General features: G+C 36.6%; 2 protein-coding genes across 6 annotated transcripts; both read left to right on the plus strand.

The window, feature by feature from the left end:
- The first annotated feature begins 18,702 nt into the window (after positions 1–18,702).
- Positions 18,703–20,187, plus strand: LOC143911540 (sepiapterin reductase-like). Of its 4 annotated transcripts, none has more exons than XM_077430441.1 (2): positions 18,703–18,767; positions 18,843–20,187. In XM_077430441.1, exon 2 carries the CDS (start codon positions 18,881–18,883, stop codon positions 19,667–19,669), a length of 789 nt encoding a protein of 262 aa, XP_077286567.1. In that variant the 5' UTR covers positions 18,703–18,767; positions 18,843–18,880; the 3' UTR covers positions 19,670–20,187. The 4 variants fall into 4 exon arrangements, with proteins under 4 accessions (XP_077286567.1, XP_077286569.1, XP_077286568.1 ...); XM_077430443.1 differs by having other exon boundaries at positions 18,704–18,767; positions 18,849–20,177; XM_077430442.1 differs by having other exon boundaries at positions 18,731–18,782; positions 18,843–20,183.
- An 865-nt stretch (positions 20,188–21,052) lies between these two features.
- LOC143911768 (uncharacterized) lies at positions 21,053–22,441 on the plus strand. 2 transcript variants are annotated; one of them, XM_077430797.1, is made up of 3 exons: positions 21,053–21,218; positions 21,356–21,542; positions 21,689–22,441. In XM_077430797.1, exons 2-3 carry the CDS (start codon positions 21,378–21,380, stop codon positions 21,734–21,736), a joined length of 213 nt encoding a protein of 70 aa, XP_077286923.1. In that variant the 5' UTR covers positions 21,053–21,218; positions 21,356–21,377; the 3' UTR covers positions 21,737–22,441. The 2 variants fall into 2 exon arrangements, with proteins under 2 accessions (XP_077286923.1, XP_077286922.1); XM_077430796.1 differs by lacking the exon at positions 21,053–21,218 and having other exon boundaries at positions 21,347–21,542; positions 21,689–21,835.
- The last annotated feature ends 738 nt before the right edge of the window (positions 22,442–23,179 follow it).

A 23,179-nucleotide genomic window follows, 5' to 3' on the forward strand; every position in this document is an offset into this window, starting at 1 on the left:
GACTCTTCACAAGTGTGTTAGTATGGTTATTGGTGATTCTGTCATAGAATCTACTGGTTAGTTTGTTAGTAATGTCTGTAACAAACGGAATTTTATCAATGGCATGCAGTTTTTTCAGGTTAGTATATATGGGTGTATTATAAATTATTTTTAGGGATTTATTTTGTATTACTTGGAGCTTGGAAAGGTTAGTATTCGAGGCGTTATTCCATACAGGTGAAGCATAGGTTAATAATGGTAATATGAGCGCGCGATAAATTTTATTTTATTTAGCGTTGATAAAGAACTATGGCGATTAAATATTGGATATATTGAGGATATACCCCGCATCGCTTTGCATTTCGCTGCCTCAATGTAAGGTGCCCATCTCATTCTTTTATCGAACGTAACTCCTAAATATTTTATTACTGACTGCCATTTCAGACTTTCTCCAGAGGGGATTTTCAGATCTGAACTTGGCTTATGCTTTCTAACACTAAAGAATATGGCGTCTGTTTTGGTTTGATTAATTTGAATTTTCCACTTGGTGAAGTGTTCAGTAATTGTTTTAATTGCAAATTCAAGATTTTTAAGAATAGTGTCTGGTTTTCTGCTACTTGTGAAGCAAGCGGTATCATCTGCATATAGGGCTATGTGACAGTTTTTTGGAATAGGTATGTCATTAATATATATGGAGAACAAGAGTGGGCCAAGCAAGCTCCCCTGCGGAACGCCAGTTGCGCCCTGGTTGACACGATTCCAACCCTCCTAGTATTCCAAAATCAAAAAAGCAAATTAATTCTTAATCCAAACAAATGCTGCTATGGCATGAACTACGGAAAAGTCAAACAAAAATTTTTTCGCAAAATAGCGGCTGTTTGAAATAAAAAGTCTATTTTTTACCGGTTTTTTTAACCTCTTTAAAAATAGTAAAAATTAGAATTTTGTCATAGTTCTAGTTCATGCGATAGAGAAATGTATAGAGAAGGCTCGCACCAAATTTCAAGTAAATTGGTCCAGTAGAAGTTGAGATATCAACCGTCTCGATAAAAGTAGTTTCGAGAAAAACGCGTTTAAAGTTTCGGGTTAACTTACGTGCCGGTCAGATGCCACGTCACTAAAGCAGCTATATCTCCGAAAATAATTTGAATTTTGAAAAATCCTCTTAAGGACATATTCTTAAAGGTTTAAGCTTTGAAAATATGAAAGAAAAAAAATCGATTTCTTCAAATTTCTAGACTAGAATACCCCCTTAATTCATACCTATCCAGCACGACCCGTTGTCCAGCAATATAGAACTAGAACAACCGCACATCACTGTTCTTTAAAAAAACCGCAATTTCCTACCACTACAAACATACATAACTAGTCTTCGGCGGTGGCGTTTCCATTTCCCAGGAAAGAGGGTTGATTATTGTCCTAAAAATTTAAAGAGCAAAAAATAATGGTGACCTATAGTGAACCCACTTTTTTCCAAATTGAAACTGACGGTGGTCCCAAATAAATAAAAATTTAAGGGGGAAAAAAAGAAAAACAAATTTCTTTTAAAAAAAGAGAACAAAAAAGCATGGTTGACAATAGTGAACCTTTTTTGCAAAAAAAGCATCATCCCATCGCTGATCATCGCTTATAAACGTGATAAAGTGAAAAATTAACAAAATTAATTCATAATATTACGGAAAAAAAATTTTTTTGACTTAATTATACGTATTATAAAGCGATCAACATCGCACTATTGATTCCAATACTTAATTATGCCACAGAAATACCAGAGTTATGAATATGAGAATATGAGCCAAAATTTGCATAATTTTTTTTACGCTCATATCTCGTAAACGAAAAGAAATCGATAAAAATCATTGTAATATTCGAACTTGGTAAGTCAAATTTAGTATAGATTGATAAGTTTCCGCTCCAGTAATTAAAATCGTGATTTTTTTTTTGCTCAGTGTTTTACTTAAAACGAATATTAAAAAATCGTGGTCGAACGTTTATGAAAATAAAGAATCTATTCCAATATTTATAAACAGGCCCTTTTAAAAGAAGTTGCGACTGTCTGTGTGCGAACCTGTCAATGCTTACCCCCCCGTTTCAATTCATTCATTAATTTTCTTAAATGCTGAAGACTACTGAAGATCGTTTCATCGAAGAAAAAATTCATTCAGTAGGTGCATTTGTTCAATATTCGACTTATTTGCCTATATTTTGTATATAGACATTGACACCGAAGGCTTCAATCAGTATATTACATTTATTATAATATATGTATAAATATTGAAAGGTGGACAAGAAAAGTTCCGAAGTGGTGAACATAAGGGCGTAGGGCCGTAGAATGGATTAGTGTTGCACAAAGCAAAGACGAATGGAATCGTGTTTGAAAGGCTTCATCCAGCAGTGGATGGTGAATTCCTGCAACTGACGAAATAAATTTGATGGGAAGTCACTCCACTACGGTAGAGTTGGAGTGATTTCCTATCAAATTTTATTTAACGTAATATTTTCAGGGCAATTATAGACAAAATTAGCACAAAATTCATTATGTCTATTTAATTGATACCGTTCTCACTTTCCTTGCTTTGCGGTCTGGAAAGCCAATGAAAAATTACAGCACACAATACTTCGTAAAAATATTTGGAACGGTGAACTTGATTACGTTTAAATCATGTATGCATAAAAAAATCACTTTTTTCTTATCATAATTATTGATAATGGTACTTCAAACGGGTGATAAAAAAATTGTTGTTTTTTTTCGATGACTCGATACATCAAGTGGATGATGTCATGTTTTATTCATCAAAATTTCTGCTATTTTATTTTATTGCAATTAGTATTTTACTATTATCTTTACAAAAGGAAACACCATTTTTGTTATTTTATCAGCAAATACTGCATAATACGATTATCAATTTCAAAACCTGTATGTACCTGGAAAAGGGTCAAAGGGTTACACAGATAGGAACAAAAATGGGGGAAAAAACGGGATGTCATTGGTTGGTAGTCAATCATTTCAACGATTATTCAGATACCATGATTGGAGCACAAATATCCAAATCCGACCAGCAACACCTCATAAATACTTCGAATCTCAGTCGAGGGATCTCTCAGTCGCTAGTAGCACACGTTGACCACTGAGAATACGAGTCCACTCAGATTGAGTCAGTTATATGAACGAACGTGGTTGACACGTAATCGCCACTCGGAATATTTTAAAATAACGAATCTGGTACTTGAAGGTATAGATCAACCAGCAGCGTAGATCAATGATTCATTCAATTGTGTGGTCACGGGTTCAAACCCTGACTGTGCTGCTGGCCAGACCTAAGAACAGAATAAGTAACTCCAAGGTCGATTGTTTATCTGAAACAGTTCCAACAAATTAGCAACCTTATCCTGCAAATTTGTCCATGGATGTCTCAAATTCGATATTGAACCGTACAGACAGATTTAAAATACTAATAACTATGATAGCGATACAAATTGAGCGCAAATGTATGGAAACTTGCACAAGACAAATGTTCTAATTCCGGTTGTCGGATTTTGTTCAAATTTTTTTTAATACTTAAAATCACTATCAGTATTATAAATACTGGTAAAATAAAATAAAATAATGAAATATTGTTTTCAAAAAAATACTACTTCCGGTTTACGAATTCTGACCAAAATGCTATCAGCTCTAAGTTAGTACATAAAGAATACAAATATAAATTTTCAGCTTAATACGTTCAAGGGTGTGGACAGAATAGTGGGCACAACATTTTTGACCTTTCTAATGCTGCGTACGGACCAAACCAACGAAGATTTTGGTCCAACGTTTTAACCAGCAGGATAAACCAGTAGCGTACAAAATATCGAAATAAAAATTAAATTTAAAAATTGAAATTTAATATCAAAATTAAAACTATTATTATTATATTAAAATTAAATTCAAATTTCAAAATAAAATTATAATCAGTATATTAAAATTAAAATAAAATATTGGAAGTTAAAACAGAACATGCCCAATTTAAATAAATTTCCGAGATTGACCTAAAATTAGATCATCAACAATCACATACAGGTAATCCTCGACTTTTGTTTGTCGAAGATGTTTTAACTTACGAAGATACGCACTAAGATCGAAAAAGAAAATCAAAGAATTATTATTTTTACTTCCCCGTAATGCGCAGTTACTGAGAATATCTCATTTATAAGTATGGGTGACCGAGCGATGGTCCCAACCCGGTACGTTGTCGGTTTATCAAACGAAATTTTTTTAGTCTTCAATTGTTTCTCTCGTCGAAATAAATCAATTAATTAAATCATTTCAGAGGTAAATTTTATCGGATAATGTCTTCAATTGTTTCTCTCGTCGAAATAAATCAAATAATTAAATCCATCTCAGAGGTAAAATTTATCGGATAATGTGTGATTATTAATTTTATTTCGACGAAAGAAAAAAAAACCCTTTGACAAATCACCGACAGTTTTTTTGATTAATGTCTCATCGGCGGCGGAAACAGTAGTATATCGTGACGACTTTTAATAAGAAATAACAACAAGGTTTTTTTCGCTCGTTATCAGAGAAATTATAATATTTCTCTGGTTGTAATGCGTATCGTCGTAATTCAAAACATTTATGCCCGTTGGGCGCAACACACATACAAACATACACATGTAAACTATTGGTCGATGAGTGGGGCGATGCCATTGGCCGTTACATACGGCTTATTCATTCGGCGAGGACATTTTGGCGCGAACGAGAGATCAGGTGATTAGCGCTCGTAAGCCATCGGTTCACGAGCGCCACCCACCTAATCTCTACGTTACAATTTTTTTTTCGCTGCGCTAGAGGTGGGAATCTTCGGAAGACAGCCTATTTTTTTACATATGATAGACACAATAATCTTTATAATGTTATATTTTTTAAATATTTTTATCTGAACCAAAAGTAGTACTTTTACTCTAGAGAATCGCGGTTTTTTATGTTTTTCTTAGAAACCGTCTGATTTATTCAACTGAAATTTCATATCTAAAAGTTTAAGCTTAATACCAAGTTATTTATAAAATTTGGTAAGCAACCGTCAACCGGAAGTGGCAGTTTACTCTTGTTCGATTTTTGTTCCACTATTTTTTTCGACCTCTTAAACACGTGTGCTCGTCACGAAAAAATTCAAGTATAATTCTTGTATTAATGTGATGAAAATAAAAAAAAAATCATTAAATTTTATAAGCTGGAAGTGAGATTTTTTTCTCTTATGGTCCGTACGCCAAAACAACCACGATTTTGGGCCAACTTTTAAAAGTACAGTAGCGTACAAAATATCGAAATAAAAATTAAATTTTAAAATTGAAATTAAATATCAAAATCAAGCTAAAGAGCGAGATTGAGCTAAAATTAGATCATCGTTGATGTTTTGAATTACAACAATGTTTTGAATTACGACGATACCGCATTTAAAACCAGAGAAATACTATAATTTCTCTGCTTACGAGCGAAAAAAAAATATTTTTAAAGTCGTCACGAGATGTTACTGTATTTCTACCGTCGAAGATCGATAAAAAAAAACAATTCATAAAAAAACGCGGTGTCGGATGTCGGTGATTTGTCAAAGGGTTTTTTTTCTTTCGTCGAAATAAAATTAATAATCACACATTATCCGATAAAATTTACCTCTGAAATGATTTAATTAATTGATTTATTTCGACGAGAGAAACAATTGAAGACTAAAAAAATTTCGTTTGATAAACCGACAACGTGTCGGGTTGGGACCATCACTCGGTCATCCATACTAACACATGATATATTCTCAATAACTGCGCATTACGGGGAAGTAAAAATAATAATTCTTTGATTTTTTTTTCGATCTTAGTGCGTATCTACGTAAGTCAAAACATCTTCGACAAACAAAAGTCGAGGATTACCTGTATGTGATTGTTGATGATCTAATTTTAGGTCAATCTCGAAAATTTATTTAAATTGGGCATGTTCTGTTTTAACTTTCAATATTTTAATTTAAATTTAATATATTGATTATAATTTTATTTTGATATTTGAATTTAATTTTAATATAATAATAATATTTTTAATTTTGATATTTGATTTCAATTTTTAAATTTAATTTTTATTTCGATATTTTGTACGCTACTGGTTTTATCCTGCTGGTTAAAACGTTGGACCAAAATCGTCGTTGGTTTGGTTCGTACGCAGCATAACAAGAATTGTCTGACCTCCAACACTGTCAAAACATTTGTGAGACTGAGCTATTTTATAAAATATCAACATAGCACGGATTCTAGCTCAGCATTGAAAGTGTTAAAGCAGCCATCCAGTTAATCTGTGGTTCAATCTGTCTGGCGCTTTTCGATCGTTTGCACCAAACCCGTATAAATATGGAGCCTGGAAACCAACACTATAATTCACAATGACCTAAACATTGACTACCTTGACAAACACGTACACAAACTTGCCGTGAACTACTTCAAGTCTCTCGGCAAGATAGACAACCCTCTGATAAATTCCCTCAGTGAGACCAAACTCACGATCAATCAAAGGCCCATCGACATCTTGAAGATGGGTATAGGCTAAACTAGGATAGATAGAATTAATCTGTAAATATACATTTATGACAACAATAACCATAAGTTAAGTTAACCAAACCACTAACATAATACTATAGCCTCTAAATATAAAACTAACCATACTAACCGTAACAGTATCCCATAGTTAATGCACTAACCTATGCTTAGTGTTCTAGCCATCCAAATCAGTAATGCGAGCAGCCGCCAGCCCGCACCACAACATCACCGCGAATCGGATCCCAGATAATTCGCTAGATCGATAGGCATGGAGTAAACTCCATGGAACTATCTCTAAAATATTATCCACTACTACCTGGAAACCATTCCGACCTGGAGCGCCGACGAGAGCACACGAATAAACACGTTCTACAACCCTCCTGTGTCTTTCTATCCGATTCTGGAAGCCCCCTCTTCACGTCCACGCAACAATATATTAGAGCTAAACACACCTTTACACAACTCGAAATCCTCAGCGCCAGTTATCTCGGGTTTGTTTGGATTAGTTACAATTTTTATACCTGCTTTCTGTTGGATTTCTAAATAATTCTAATTGGAAATGTTTGAGAAATTTTCAGCGTAGCGGGGGTTTTCAACAGAAAAGAGGTCAGCACTTAAAGGGTTAAAAATGATTATGATTTTTTTTACAATTCTGCTGTGCACAAGAAGATTCCCTCTAAATTAATGCTACTTGAATTTCGAGCAATTGTGCAATTGTGCAATTGATCGTGGAAGTAGGGAGGCGGGGTGCGGTGTGCGGGTGCGAGAGTTGCGGAGGTTGAGAAGCCGTGGCGCAGACGGATGGCGCGGCTGGCGCGGGTCTAGCCGGCGGCGGCGGCGGCGAGGCGGGGAGAGAGGGCGGCGAGCGGGGGGCGGCCGGCTGGCGTGACGACCTTCCCGTCAAAATAGCCAACGCAGACCCCCCACTGCCGCCACCACACCACTACACCACCACACCACCACACTACCACACCATCACACCACACACCATCACTACTTCCACTTCCACTTCCACTTCCACCCCCACCACTCACTCACACCATCGACTCGAGCCCCTCTCCCCTCTCCCTTCCCCCTTCTTCGCCCGCCTCCCCGTCCGTCTCCCCACCGTCGCACTTTTGCTTTCGTGCAAATCGCAACGGAGCTCGCCGCGAATGTCGTCACGGCGCGCCATTTGGCGCTTAAACGATTCACTTCAAACCTGCATACATGCACAACATATGTATTAAGGCTTCCAATCCCGGGATCCCGTTGTTTTCTGGTACCGTGAATCCCGGTGCTGAAACTAGTCTGAATACCGGGATTACGGTGCTGGCAAAATTTATTTTTTTATTTTTTTATTTTTTATTTTACATATATACCAGGAAGGCCTTACAGGTAAATCACAATGCGCCTTCCTGGCCAATTACAAATACAAATGCAGCATTTTTTTATTATAAGTCGTTGAATTGCGAGACACTGAAAAAACTCGCAAATTAACGAGACATCTATGAATTGTACATAAATTTTTATTGTACATCCATCAAATTTCAAATAGTGGTGACACAGTAGGTAGGAAGGATTTTTAGCCAATTTTTTTTTCCGGGAACCGTTTCAACAATGAAATCAGAGAAAATTGGCAAACTCTGATAGGAAACGATCAACCTGGAGTCACAAATCCAGGTCCGACCAACAGCATACTCTGAAAAATTCATTTTCATTCAGGGAAAAAATAATATAGAATTTAAAAAATAGTATACAAAAAAACATGAAACAACATTATATAAAGAACAATGGTGGGATGCGCTATGACAGTCATCGTCCATTTGTTTTCTCTGACTCGTTTTGACGCCGGCTTGCCGTTCCCACGAAATGGTATCAACGGCGGCCTGTATTGTGTATTTAATTTCAATTTTTAAATTTAATTTTTATTTCGATATTTTGTACGCTACTGGTTTAAAAAGTTGGCCCAGAGACCGTTCGTTGGTTTGGTTCGTACGCACCATTATGGTGCGTACGCACCAAGCCAACGAACGGCCCACAGGCCAACTTTAAAAACCAGTAGCGTACAAAATATCGAAATAAAAATTAAATTTAAAAATTGAAATTAAATATCAAAATTAAAACTATTATTATTATTGAAGAGTATTCAAAGGTAAGTGGAGTCAGGTCGAGGTACAAGAAAACACGCAGGCAGGTTCCAGTTCTTTATTGCTGCTCGTCCGGTGGAGGTCAGGATCCGAATGCCACCGTTCGAGAGCGCACCATACTTATAAATATTCAGCGCTCAGCGCATGCACGTTATGACCCGTATAGTCATTGGTCAAGGAGTCGGGTGTAGCCATTGGCCGCAACGCCCGACTCCACCATTGGTCGGCGTCACCATGACGTCACCGGTCTACGGGGCGTCTCTCTATGTAACGTTACATTATATTAAAATTAAATTCAAGTATCAAAATAAAATTATAATCATTTTATTAAAATTAAAATTAAATATTGAAAGTTAAAACAGAACATGCACAATTTATTACACACATACAGGTAATCCTCGACTTTTGTTTGTCGAAGATGTTTTGACTTACGTAGATACGCACTAAGATCGAAAAAAAAAATCAAAGAATTATTATTTTTACTTCCCCGTAATGCGCAGTTACTGAGAATATATCATGTATTAGTATGGGTGATCCAACGATTTTTGCTAACCCGGGGTGTTGTCGGTCACATCAAACGGATTTTTTTATTCTTCAATTGTTTCTCTCGTCGAAATAAATCAAGTAATTAAATCATTTCAGAGGTAAAATTTATCGGATAATGTGTGATTATTAATTTTATTTCGACGAAAGAAAAAAAACCCTTTGACAAATCACCGACATCCGACACCGCGTTTTTTTATGAATTGTTTTTTTTTTATCGATCATCCAAGTGGAAATACAGTAACATCTCGTGACGACTTTAAAAATATTTTTTTTCGCTCGTACGCAGAGAAATTATAATATTTCTCTAGTTTTAAATGCGGTATCGTCGTAATTCAAAATATTGTTGTAATTCAAAACATCAACGATGATCTAATTTTAGCTCAATCTCGCTCTTTAGCTTGATTTTGATATTTAATTTCAATTTTAAAATTTAATTTTTATTTCGATATTTTGTACGCTACTGCTGGTTAAAAAGTTGACCCAAAATCGTCGTTGGTTTAGTCCGTAAGCACCATTATGGTTAACTTTCAATATTTAATTTTAATTTTAATATAATGATTATAATTTTATTTCGATACTTGAATTTAATTTTAATATAATAATAATAGTTTTAATTTTGATATTTAATTTCAATTTTTAAATTTAATTTTTATTTCAATATTTTGTACGCTACTGGTCTTAAAAGTTGGCCTGTGGGCCGTTCGTTGGCTTGGTGCGTACGCACCATTAGACAATTACACTGTTCGACAAATGACGACTTTTTTTTTTGGTTCAGAGACGAGATATAACTTTTCTTATAGATCTATGCCCAGTGAACACGAATTTGGTAATAAAAAGTGTTGATTGGCTCGAAATTCGGAGTTATATGTGTTTTTTAAATCGCGCGATTTTTCTATATCTTCGGTCGATTTTATCGGTCTTATTCGGTCGATTTTTAAAAATCTGTTGATTTCCTGTTCAAAATTCATATTGGAATATATATTCGGGTATTTTATCTTTCATTTGTAGTACTTTTCAGCTTTCAAATCTCTCTAAGTAGTTGTCAGTTCAAATCAAAAGTCAAAATTACGTATTTTCACTTTTAACCATTTTTCGTGTCGAACAGTGTTATTATATACGATGCCGTACAATTATGTATATGGTTCGGCGATTATTCCGCAAAAAGCAACGAAAACTCGGGTGCCAGATATTCCGTATTCGCGATTTTTGTGGCAACGATTGTCGTGCGCGCGATCACAATTTACGCAATAATCCGTCTATCTGATTAAAAACATCTATGATATTGTACCTACATATATATTCCCAAAATTTTTGACATCATCCTTCACCGTTTGATTCTTGCGCAGTTTAAAAGATTATTGTGTGATGAGCAACATGGTTTTACACCCTGTCGTTCCACTACCACTAATCTCGCCTGCTTCACACATTTGATCATGTCTAAAGTTGACGTTGGTCAGCAAGTTGATGTAGCCTACTTTGACTTTCGTAAAGCCTTTGATCAAGTCAATAATGACGCTCTTTTGATCAGGTTAGCTGAAGTGGGTTTTTCAACGCGTCTTCTTAAACTCTTTGCTTCTTATCTTAGTGATAGGAAGCAATTTGTTAGATATGGTCTTTATGAATCTCCTTCATTTTTTACTCGATCTGGTGTTACTCAGGGGTCCACTTTAGGCCCATTACTATTTACAATTCTTATTAATAACCTCCCTAGAGTTTTATGTAATGCATCATGTCTCTTGTTTGCTGACGACGTTAAATTATTTTTTGCTGTCAAGGATGAGAGGCAAGCCTCTCTCCTTCAAGCTGATATTAACGCTGTCTTGGAGTTCAGTTCTAGTTTAGGCCTTGAACTTAATTTAAACAAATGTGCAATTATGAGCTATGGACGTGCACATTCACTCTATTGTCACGGATATTCCATTAGATCCGTCTTGTTGAAGCGTGTGGAATCTATTGTCGATTTGGGTATCACTTTTGATCCTCAGCTCACCTTTCACAACCATATCAAAAAAGTCGCTGACGTTTCCTTTCGTCGACTTGGATTTGTTTTGAGATATGCAAGATTATTCTCCAATCCTTTGTCTTCTCGCTTGCTTTTCAATTCGCTTGTGAGAAGTAAGCTAGAGTATAATGCGATTGTGTGGAATCCGCATGAAGCAAATTACTCTCTGATGATTGAGAAAGTGCAAAAAGCATTTCTTCGTTTCCTATATAGGAAAGAATATGGGTATTACCCATATCTCTACCCCACTCCTTTCCTTTTGGGCATGCTTGGGTATAATTCCCTTGAACTTCGGAGAAACTTCTCATTAATTCGTTTCGTTCTCCTGCTCTTACGTGGTAATGCGTCATGCCCGTTGTTGCTGGAGCAGTTGGGGCTTTATGTCCCTAATCACTATGTGCGTGGTAGACATCATCATTTGCTGGCTGTACCTCCTGCCCGCACAGTTCTTTTTCGAATGGCTCCTATTCCAAGAGCTATCCGACTTCTTAATGAAATCGTTGCTGCCGAGACTGAATGTGATATTTTCCACCTTAGTGAGCGTAAATTGTCGGAAATTACTCTAACCCATTTATCTGGTAGTCTGCGCTCATCATTGTTTTCATGATTGATTGTGATTTATGAGTGAAATTTTGATTAACTCTCTTCCATTTGGGCCTTACAGGGATGTTTTGTATTTGTAGTTGTTTCTTACATATTTATTGAAACTGGCTGTAGGTGCAAGGCATTCCTTATGCTATATTTTATTTGATATTTTTACTTTATCTGTTATTATTAAATGCTATTTTTTATGTATGTATGGATGTATTTATGTTTATGTTTAATTGTTATTTTGTTTTTTTTCTTTTTTGTGTTATATTTTTTGACCATTGTGGCGCTTTAGGAATTCCTGTTATGCCACAATGGTCTGTTTAAAATAAATAAATAATAAATAAATAAATATTGACGTAGTTTTGCAGAATGCGAAAAAATTTTAATAACTAATATCAAAAACTTTTTTGACCGAAACACGTTAGAAAATCAGTTTAAATTTTGAAAATAATTTAAGATTTTATATAAAATTTATTATATTTCAATTTATTAGTGGATTTACTTCAATAAAATTGGAGATTCTAATTGAAACGATGTCTGCCCATGGTAGTCAACGACGTCCGAATACGGATTCAGCATTAGAAGAAGAAGCAGTTGGAGTCGGTTAATTTTTTTACGACTCCGACTCCACAGCCCTGATACTTAGCCAAACAAATACACGGTAGCAAAGTGTTACTAAAGTGACAGTATGCAACCAATAATTACGTTACATTGAACAATACACTGAATTCGAAGACACTCCCTTCGACAACAACAACTACACTAAATTTGAGAATAACAGGGTTAGTTTTCACAGCGATTGAAATTTTTAGCGTTCATTGCAGTGTCAAAACTATAAATATAACATGGGGGGGGGGGGGCATGTTTTGTGACCTTTCGAAAACTTCACACCTAATTAATAACCTTCGACTAAAAACTGTCGGTACTTGTTTAGTAGCGGGGCTCGCGCCTCACGATCAAACACCAATTATGTATTACACTTCGCTGCGACATCGCATTTCGCACTCGCTTAAACGCCATGTTTTGACGCGTTGTTAACAGATAGTATATAAATACAGTATAATTTTCAAATTTATTCCTACCTCATAGCGGAAACGAAAATATGTCTCGAATGGGTCATGTGACATGTCTATCAAGCTTTGTTCGCCAGATATAAGTTTTCAGGTTCGTTCCTTGTCTCCACTTATTTACCCATTTGATAGGACTCCCAGTTCGTTTTATCTGTCGGATTTTTTTGAAATTTTAATAACTTAATAAAAAGATCAAATATTTTTTGTCTGAAGGAAATCGCATAATTAGTTGATAAATTGAAACAGTGAATCAAAATATCTGACTTTTAACTATAACATACTAGTGGTTTTGCCCGGCTTCGCTCGGTATTTGTAATATAAACCGCTTAAACATGACTAATCTAATAGTAAACATTTTATTAAATTTATTTGAATAGTTTTATTTTATATAAATTTATTTGAATATTCATTTGTTTTTTTTTTATTAAATTGACTGTCAAGAACCAACAATCATATATACTAAGTCTCTTTCGAAATTATATGTATAGCAGAATCCGTGGGCCCCCCCGGCGCCTTCAACCCCGGAGACTTTGAATCATTTGAATCGATAAAAATCGAATCGGCGCCTATAAATCGAAAAAAAAAATGTGTTGTCTACGAATTAACCAACCAAGGTTACATATATGCTAAGTCTCTTTCAAAATTATATATTAGATTATACGAACTAATATATTTTAACTATTACATTTACATACATATGTATATAAAATTGTAATAATATGATTCTGATATCTGGATGAATATTTCGATTACTCAAAATGGTAATTAATCAGCAGTCAATAAGTTGGAGGTTGATTACCATATTATGCATACATATAATATTTATATCTGACCAATCCAAAACATGTACTCGGGTTCATTGACGCAAACAAACAAGTCATCTATTTACATACGTACATACTGCATTGTATTGTTTTTTGATATCTTCGTTTACTTACATTAAAATAAATTAATTTGGTAATCTACCAATTGATATTTTCTGTACTTTAAGAGGGCTGGACACCAGCCCTCTTAAATATATATATATATATATATATATATATATATATATATATATATATATATATATATATATATATATATATATATATATATATATATATTGATATATATTGTCGCATTCACTCAATATATACATATTGTACAGACTCCAGGGATGTTCAACTCGAGAGCACCCCGGAAGTCGGTTTTGTAGAAGCTCGTGGTAAGCGTGGGCGGGGCTGGTTTCCTCAAGGTGCCTTCCTTCGTCGTCGGTGGTCTGGTCTCTGCTGATGTCGGCTGCTCTGCTATGTCCCTTTCTCCTTCGTAATGTGCGTGGGATGCGTGATGTGGAAAAAGGGGGGAAATTGTATAATAATAAAAACAGGTTATAATTCTGTTTGTATGGTGACTGTATTTTATATATATATGTATATACAGAGATCAAGCAGAGGGGGGGGGGGGGAGTCCGTCGTGAAATTAGCGCGCACGTGTTCGAGAGGTTATGATAACCTCACTCCTCACGTGACTACGTGATCTGACTTCGACGAAGAAAGACCAGGATTTCCTCACTTCTCACCGGACGTATACTGAAGCTGTACTTCCAGTATCGTCTGCCGATCCAGGCTGAGCTGATCGGGACTCGGTGGTGGGAACAAACTCGGTAGCGAACAGAGATGTTCACTCGACCGAAGCGGAAAACGAATAGGAGGCGGGGACGCGCGCTCGACGCCGATCTCCCTCCAAAACGGCTCCTTTGGTCGTAACGCCACGAAAGCTGACCATGAAGACTTGGTCGGAACATACTCCCCCCGTTGGAAGTCAGAGGATCGAATTCCAAAACAAACAAGAATTAATGGTGCACAAGCGACTAATGAAATACACAAAAACCAAGCAAATAAGCAAAAAAATAACAACAAAATAAAAAACAACACAACAAAATAACCCAGTCAGCAAACAAAATAACATTAGTCCACCGTCAGTTTCCCGTCCTACATAAGCAGCTGACTAAGCCGGCAAGAAACAAACAAAAAATAGACAAACAAACAACCAAAACACCAACAAATAACCAACACCAATGCTAGGTAACAATATTGTTCAACCGTTATATGTCCCAATCTATCCTGATAGCTCCATTACAAAGCACCAATCAAACCAACAAGAGAAGCATAAAAGAAAAGCAACTCAAAAACTTAAGTTAAAACACATAAACTGAATCCACAACACAGATACAAACAACGCGCCAACTTTAATGTGGGACGTTATGAACGTTCGCCACACCGTTGCACAAATTCACTGAGTGCTGCTCGACTGGCAGTCGAGCTACTCGCCGGACTGCTCGCTTGGTGTTGCTGATGGAGGAGTAGTAGGACCTACTCCTGTGCCCCTGTCTGCCAGGGGCCGCTGCTGCATGTGCTGGTGTGGTAGCACCCTCGCTCCGGGTTGATCGACCAGATCCTCCTGCTGTTGCGCAACTAGTGGTGCGCCAACTAGGAACTGGCCAGGAGTTATGGGAGCTGGGTTGGGAAGGTCGAAAGATGTGAGGGTTAAAGGGCGCGGGTACATTGCGCTTCGGCAAGCGGAATCTTCGTTCCGCGTAAATACGCGATTCGTCCAGGGGACGCGTAACTGTCTTGACTGGACGTCTCGCGCCAAAACAAGATAACGGATCACGACCCGTTGTGTGATGGCAATTCCGAGAATCGCTTGAAACTGTGGGCGCTTCTAGAGAGCCGCCCAATATCCAGCCGAAAGCTGTATTCATCATCGCGATGCGTCCTCCTCTGTCACCGCGTGACTTGGAGGGAACTAAAATGGTACGTTTGCCATTGCGTAACATCGCATGATAGGCGTCGCTGCCTATCACCATATCCACTGTACCGGGAATATCGAATGACGGATCGGCAAGGGGGAGATGAAGCGGCAAATGGCTCCGAATCTCGGACACGTTGCGCGATGGAAGTTGATTCGCGATCTCGGGCATGATTGCGCAATCGAGATCAACACTGGAGCCCTGATTGGGGATGCGCGGTAGAATTCGAATTACCGCGCCACTAGTAATGGACGTCCTATTTGAACCTATTCCTACCAGGTTGACGTCCATCCTTTTCGACTTTAAGGCGAGTCGCCTTCTTAAGTCTTCAGAGATGAGGTTGAGTTCGGAGCCGTTATCTAACAATGCTCGAACCTTGTGCGAACGCCCATCTCCGCCGCGAACTTGTACTTCCACGGTGGATAATAGGACAGTTCGGGCGTGAGAAGGCGATACGCGTCTCACCGAGTGTAAAACCAACGATGATTTTACGGGTTTGGCGTTCTCTGATTTCTTGGGGCTCCGATAATGTTTGGCCTTATTTGAAGGCGAAGTTTGGTATGGAGTTGAGTCATGTAACATGGTGTGATGGGCATGACCGCATTTGAAGCATCTCTGCTTTGTTTGGCACGCGTGAACTATGTGCCCTGGCCTCAAGCAGTTGAGACATAGTCGACGTTTTATGGCGTTCGACCTACGCTCATCACCGCTCATTTGGCGGAATGATGGACAGGCTAGCAGAGAATGACTTCCGCTGCAACTGATGCAGGAGGGGCGTTCCCTCCTCACATGCAGAACTGCTGCCTTCGGATTCGTAATGGTTCTTGGTCGAGGATTCGACTCGCCTTTTAAGACGAAGTCGGCATTTGCCATCGATTGGCACTGGCACGTTAGAAAATGCATTATTTTGCTAAACGTGCAGTCTTCATACTTGGGAGTCTGAAGCTCCCATTGCAGAAGTGTACTCCGGTCGAGTTTTCTGGTGATAAACATCACCAGAATCTCGTTCCAGGTCTCGACCCGGACGCCCAAGTTAACGAGCGCACGTACATGCATGTTGGCATCATCTATGAGACGACGCAGACTGACGTGATTGTTGCTCACGACTGGCTCGGCTTCAAGCAATGCCTGAAGGTGATACTGAACAACAATTTTTTTGTTGTTATAGCGTTGATCCAAAATGGACCACGCGCTCGTAAATGAATCTGAAGCTAATTCCAAGCCGTCAACTAAACGTTGGGGCTCTCCTTTTAGGCTTCCTAGTAAGTATTGGAACCGGGCGATTTGCGAACTCTCGCCGGCCATAGCGGCCAAGAAGCGTTGTGAAAAAAGCGGCCAATTTTGGACGTTGCCTTCGAAGGTGGGCAACTCCAAACGGGGCAATTTTATTGCCGAATTTGATTGCGGTACAGGTGACATTGTGAGGTTAGCGCCATCTAACGGTGAAGCGCTCAATTGCGGCTCACGCAAATTGATTGCTTCGGTGCATCGCACGAAGGCGGCCATATGCTCCCTATCAAATAGGTCCACGACGGATTCGGAGGCCTGCGCCTCTTCTTGGTCCAGCTCGTTTATCTGAGCTTGGATCGCTTCGAATTCAGACAGTAATGGTCTGATTGTTTCGAGCCTGATTCTGAGCTCGAAGATGCTCAGATCGTCCCCCAATTGATTCGCGTTTCTCGTTAACCGAGCGCGAATTCTTTTCCGCGTATTTTTAAGCGTACTCAAAGACGCCATTATTGAAATGCGACGAAATCAAACAAAGGAAAAAATGGACGCGGGAAAAAACAAAATGGACGTTGACGACCAAAAAAAATAGCAACAACAACAGAAAAATGCTAATTACGACCAACCTGGATTCGACGACGTTGGAAGACCAGCTCTGAAGACATACGGAATCGAAGGACCAAAATGTACAGACTCCAGGGATGTTCAACTCGAGAGCACCCCGGAAGTCGGTTTTGTAGAAGCTCGTGGTAAGCGTGGGCGGGGCTGGTTTCCTCAAGGTGCCTTCCTTCGTCGTCGGTGGTCTGGTCTCTGCTGATGTCGGCTGCTCTGCTATGTCCCTTTCTCCTTCGTAATGTGCGTGGGATGCGTGATGTGGAAAAAGGGGGGAAATTGTATAATAATAAAAACAGGTTATAATTCTGTTTGTATGGTGACTGTATTTTATATATATATGTATATACAGAGATCAAGCAGAGGGGGGGGGGGGAGTCCGTCGTGAAATTAGCGCGCACGTGTTCGAGAGGTTATGATAACCTCACTCCTCACGTGACTACGTGATCTGACTTCGACGAAGAAAGACCAGGATTTCCTCACTTCTCACCGGACGTATACTGAAGCTGTACTTCCAGTATCGTCTGCCGATCCAGGCTGAGCTGATCGGGACTCGGTGGTGGGAACAAACTCGGTAGCGAACAGAGATGTTCACTCGACCGAAGCGGAAAACGAATAGGAGGCGGGGACGCGCGCTCGACGCCGATCTCCCTCCAAAACGGCTCCTTTGGTCGTAACGCCACGAAAGCTGACCATGAAGACTTGGTCGGAACACATATATCGAAGAAAGGAACGGCAACAAAATTAAGGTTTCGGGTTTACAGCCCTCTTAATGGACATAATTATATTATTTGGTGATAATTTTTTTACATTAATATTATAAATAAACTAAACCAGATGAATATTAACACATTAGACAATTTTTATTGAAAAAAGAATTTGTAATTCCAAGAAAGAAGAATTTGTAATTGATGAGTTTAATTTTTAATCTAATAAGACTCTAACATGATTCTAGTGTGACTGAAAAAGTGAATTAAAAATTCAGAAGTTTTTGTGTTATGAAGAACAATTGACCATTTTGTGTAATGAAGACCAATATTTAAAAAATAAAAGACCAATTATCTTCCCAAATTAAAATAATAATTTTATAAAATACCTACCTGTCTTATGCATATTCATATATTGTGATCTGTAATTATTACTTTTTTAGGATTCACTTTATTTATGTAAACTATAAAATGTACTAATTTTGTTTGCTTGTCAATCTTGTCTATATGGCAACACTTGTAATCTGTCTGCTTGCCTTGGGCTACACTTAGAGAAAGGTTTATTTTCTAAATGTTGTCTATATTATTATTGAGTTTATAAAAGTTGATTATAAATTTTAATGTATATTTAAGTTCCAGATCTTAATCTATCAGTAATATTTATAAGAAAAATGGCTCTATCTGTTAACCTGAATGGACGTTGTTTTTGTGTAATAACTGGAGCATCTCAAGGAATTGGACGTTCAATTGCCATAGAATGTGCTCATAAAATGGGACCTGCTTCTCTTATGGTGCTGATAGCCAGAAATAAAGACGGTTTGCAGATGACAAAATCATTAATTAACAGTCCTAGCGTAAAGGTTGTTACAAAATCTATTAATCTGTCAACTGCTACCGTGAACGATTTAGAAAGTGCATTAATAGAATCTTTATCAAATACTGATATAAAATATTTTGATACCAATATTATCATTCACAATGCTGGATCCATTGGTGATGTGACTGTCCCGGCTGATCAATTAAACGATTTGAAAATGTGGCAAGAATATTATAATTTGAATGTTTTCAATATTGCATCCTTAAATTGTACTTTTTTAAAAATTTGCAGTGATTATGAAGACCGTACTTTGGTTGTTAATATTACTTCGTTGTGTTGTATGAAACCTTTTGCAGGATTAGCTTTGTATTGCAGTGGAAAAGCTGCCAGAGAAATGTATTTCAAGGTTCTCGCCGAAGAACATCCTAAACTCAAAGTTTTAAATTATTCACCGGGACCGGTTCAGACAGATATGGTTCAACATATCATCGATAATGCTACTAATGATTCTTTAAAAGATTCTTTCGTATCGATGCAAAATGAAAAACAATTACTTCAGCCAGGTCAAACTGCCAAAAAATGTGTCGATGTAATCTGCGCTGGGAACTATAAATCCGGGGATCATATTGATTATTTTGACTGATTATTTATAGTGGAAAATTGTATCTCATGAGGATTATATCCAGATTTTATTTTTTTACATTGACATTAAAATATAATATATATCTTTTTTATTAATTTACATGTATACGCTGCTTTTTATATTTTTTTAGTACCATTAAACTGTTATTACCATTAAACATATATTCGTGCCAATTTTCATTTAATACCTTTTTTTTCCTTTAAATACATATACAAATACATGCATATTTATTTATTTGTGTTTATATAGTTTTATATAAAAACGATGTTGAATATTTTTTATGCAATGTATAAAAATAGGATTCAATGGTAACTTGTTTTTCAGTGACTTTTCTTATGAAGTAACAACTGGTTACCAAAAATTAGGAAAAATATAAGAATTGTGGCATTTTAATATATTTTAAAATGTATGTCGTTGTCATGTGACACTGTTTTTTGTATATTATAAATATAAACTGTTGAAAAAATAAATTGAATACATTATTTACATAAAAGCGGGAAATATACGTCCTACCAAATAAATTTTGTTTTTTATTTATATTTTACTTGTTTGGTTTTTTTACAACAGAAGCGGTGACCAAATATTGGAAAACAATTTATTTTGTCTGTACCCCGATGATATGTAAATTTGGGGTCTACCTCACGGGACCGAAAGTGAAACGCCCGTAAACGCAAATATCGGAAGGCAAAGATCGAAAATCGAAAGATCTTAAGTCAAAAGATAAATAAAAAGGGTCTCTCCCCCCGTCATATATACTTACTTAATTTGCGCGAGCAGGATACAACAGGAACAGGCTTTTCCTCTCGTATCTGCGCGCGCACATTAAACAAGGCTGTATGACAAAAAGAGATAATTTCACCGCATGCCACTTATATATATTATATATACATAGTACCGTTTACCCAGTGCCGGTTTTAGGGGGGGGCTGGGTCGAGCGGCACCCGAGGGCACCAAATAAGTTAGGGCGCCACACGATGCGTGAAAGGTGCTCTAAAATTTAAAATTAGAGTGCCAAAAGCCATACAAAATTTTAGATTAGAGCGCTAAAGGCGAAATTTTTTTCTAAGGGAGCTTAGAAAAAAATGCCCGAGAGTGCCATTGGGTGTAAGGCCGGCACTGCGTTTACCATGCACCCTTTTTTTTGATCTTTCGACTTAAGATCTTTCGATTTTCGATCTTTGCCTTCCGATATTTGCGTTTTCGGGCGTTTCACTTTCAGTCCCGTGAGGGAGACCGGTAAATTTGGTGCTTTGAAAGAAAATTATTTATATAACTCAAGTAGGTAGCCATTAATATTTATAGTTTTAGTGTCGTGTCGAATGAATGACATTTAGAACTTTAGAGATTTAATGGTAAATGGCCGTAAAAGTATCTGCTTGGTTTCACTTTGACAGTTCGACTGTCAACTGATTGAATAAATGATTTTTCTTCTTCGAGTGCATTACAAAACATTTTAAACTTATATTACTGAGTATGCTACAAGTCAAAATTTATAATTGATTTTTCGGAAAATTCAATTTGCGATTTCCAGCTTTTTTTTTAAGAAAAGGTACCGTGTTATGAAGTTTTTTTTAAGTATAAAATCACTTGACCTCACAGTTAATTTGATGATTATTATAGAAATGAACTTTGTTGTACATTTTATTACTAGAAATTAAATTTTGCTTGCATTTTTCTTCAAAATAGTTTGTCATTTGAAAACATCCAAATGAGTGAAAACTCTGGAAGGCTTTTTATATTCTTAATGGATTTGGCTTGGCGATGTAGAATTTCTCTACCGGCATTGTTAACATGTTCAATGGCATTACTGGGTCAAGCATGTGTTTTACACATCAATATCAGCACCAGAACTATACGTGAACAACAATTTGAGGTGAGATAAAATAGTCCACAAGCTTAATTTTTATCGATATTCTAAAAACAATTACAATATACAATATCAATATAGTAATTGTATTATAAATTATTTGTGTGTCAATAAATATTTGCTACATATTTATATAAAATATTTCGTCACAGGGTGATTCTTCTGGCGATTCTTCAGAATCTGATGCATCGAGCTTTTAAAATTTTGTTATTATCTAATCAATTTGGTAATGGAAACAATTTGCAACACATAATGCCAAAATATGCATTGGATATAATATTATAATTAGTCATAAAACATGTAAATATGTAAAATCGTTAAAAAATTAAATGAATACGATAAATTTTTCTATATGTGTACACGTTTTACTCTTTTGATTTACTAATTGTTGTTAAGCATACAATAACATGAATGTCTCTGAAAACAATGTTTTAAACAAATATCCAACATATTTTGAATTAATATATGTATTGTAATATGCACTTAGTTAGGTATAAAAGTTTTTGGCCCAAGGATATTAAACAGATAATACAATCAAACAAAAATTTTCAATTTTCAATATAAGCACCTATTTGATATATTTTTATAATCACCAGTCAATTTTTCTATACATTTTTTTTAAATTAGTCTTAAATTGCAGATTTTTTCCCCACATAATGTGGTTTCAATTTTGAAAATAAAATAAATTGTCATTAAGACTTTCAAAAGATGGTGGCTAGAAACTTTTGGATCTTACTACATATACGGAAATATAATTTAGTTGCCGAACACATACCTAAATCACATTCACTGTGATGCGTGCTAAATAAAGATATCTAAACGCAATGTGAAACATAATTTGAAATAGTTTTTTCATTATACATATTTATATCATTCAAAAATCTTCGGGAATTACTGCTTCATACATATTTATTTTCAAAAATTCCATTATTAATGTTCAATATTTCAAATATATATATGTATATATATATATTCGGTCTCCGTGACGGGCCTGAATGTGAAACGCCCGAAAACGCAAATATCGGAAGGCAAAGATCGAAAATCGAAAGATCTTAAGTCGAAAGATCAAAAAAAAGGGTGCATGGTAAACGGTACATACTCTCGTATATACTCACTTAATTTGCGCGAGCAGGATAGAACAGGAACAAGAGGAACAGGCTTTTCCTCCCGTATTAATGTGCGCGCACAGAATATGGTAGGAAAAGCCTGTTCCTCTTGTTCCTGTTGTATCCTGCTCGCGCAAATTAAGTGAGTATGTACCGTTTACCATGCACCCTTTTTTTTGATCTTTCGATTTTCGATCTTTGCCTTCCGATATTTGCGATTTCGGGCGTATCACATTCGGGCCCCTGAGGTAGACCCATATATATTATGTATGACATTATAATGTATGTATATACAACAGCATAAAATGGGGACGCGACAATTGGTGCAAGTCCAAAAGGATCAACGACAAAATGTACCCGAAAATTAGTGCACTGACAAAATGTACCCGCGACAAAATGTTCACGCGACAAAATGTCCACGGAAATAATGTTCAATCGACAAAATGTTCAAAAATCCTAAAATAACCTATTTTAGTGTAAAAAGTAACTTTTTATTGTATAATATTTATCGATGTATATGGTATCTTGTACTGGTAC

Source organism: Arctopsyche grandis, chromosome 5 (assembly GCF_051622035.1).
Source record: "Arctopsyche grandis isolate Sample6627 chromosome 5, ASM5162203v2, whole genome shotgun sequence".
In the NCBI taxonomy this organism is placed as follows: domain Eukaryota; kingdom Metazoa; phylum Arthropoda; class Insecta; order Trichoptera; family Hydropsychidae; genus Arctopsyche; species Arctopsyche grandis.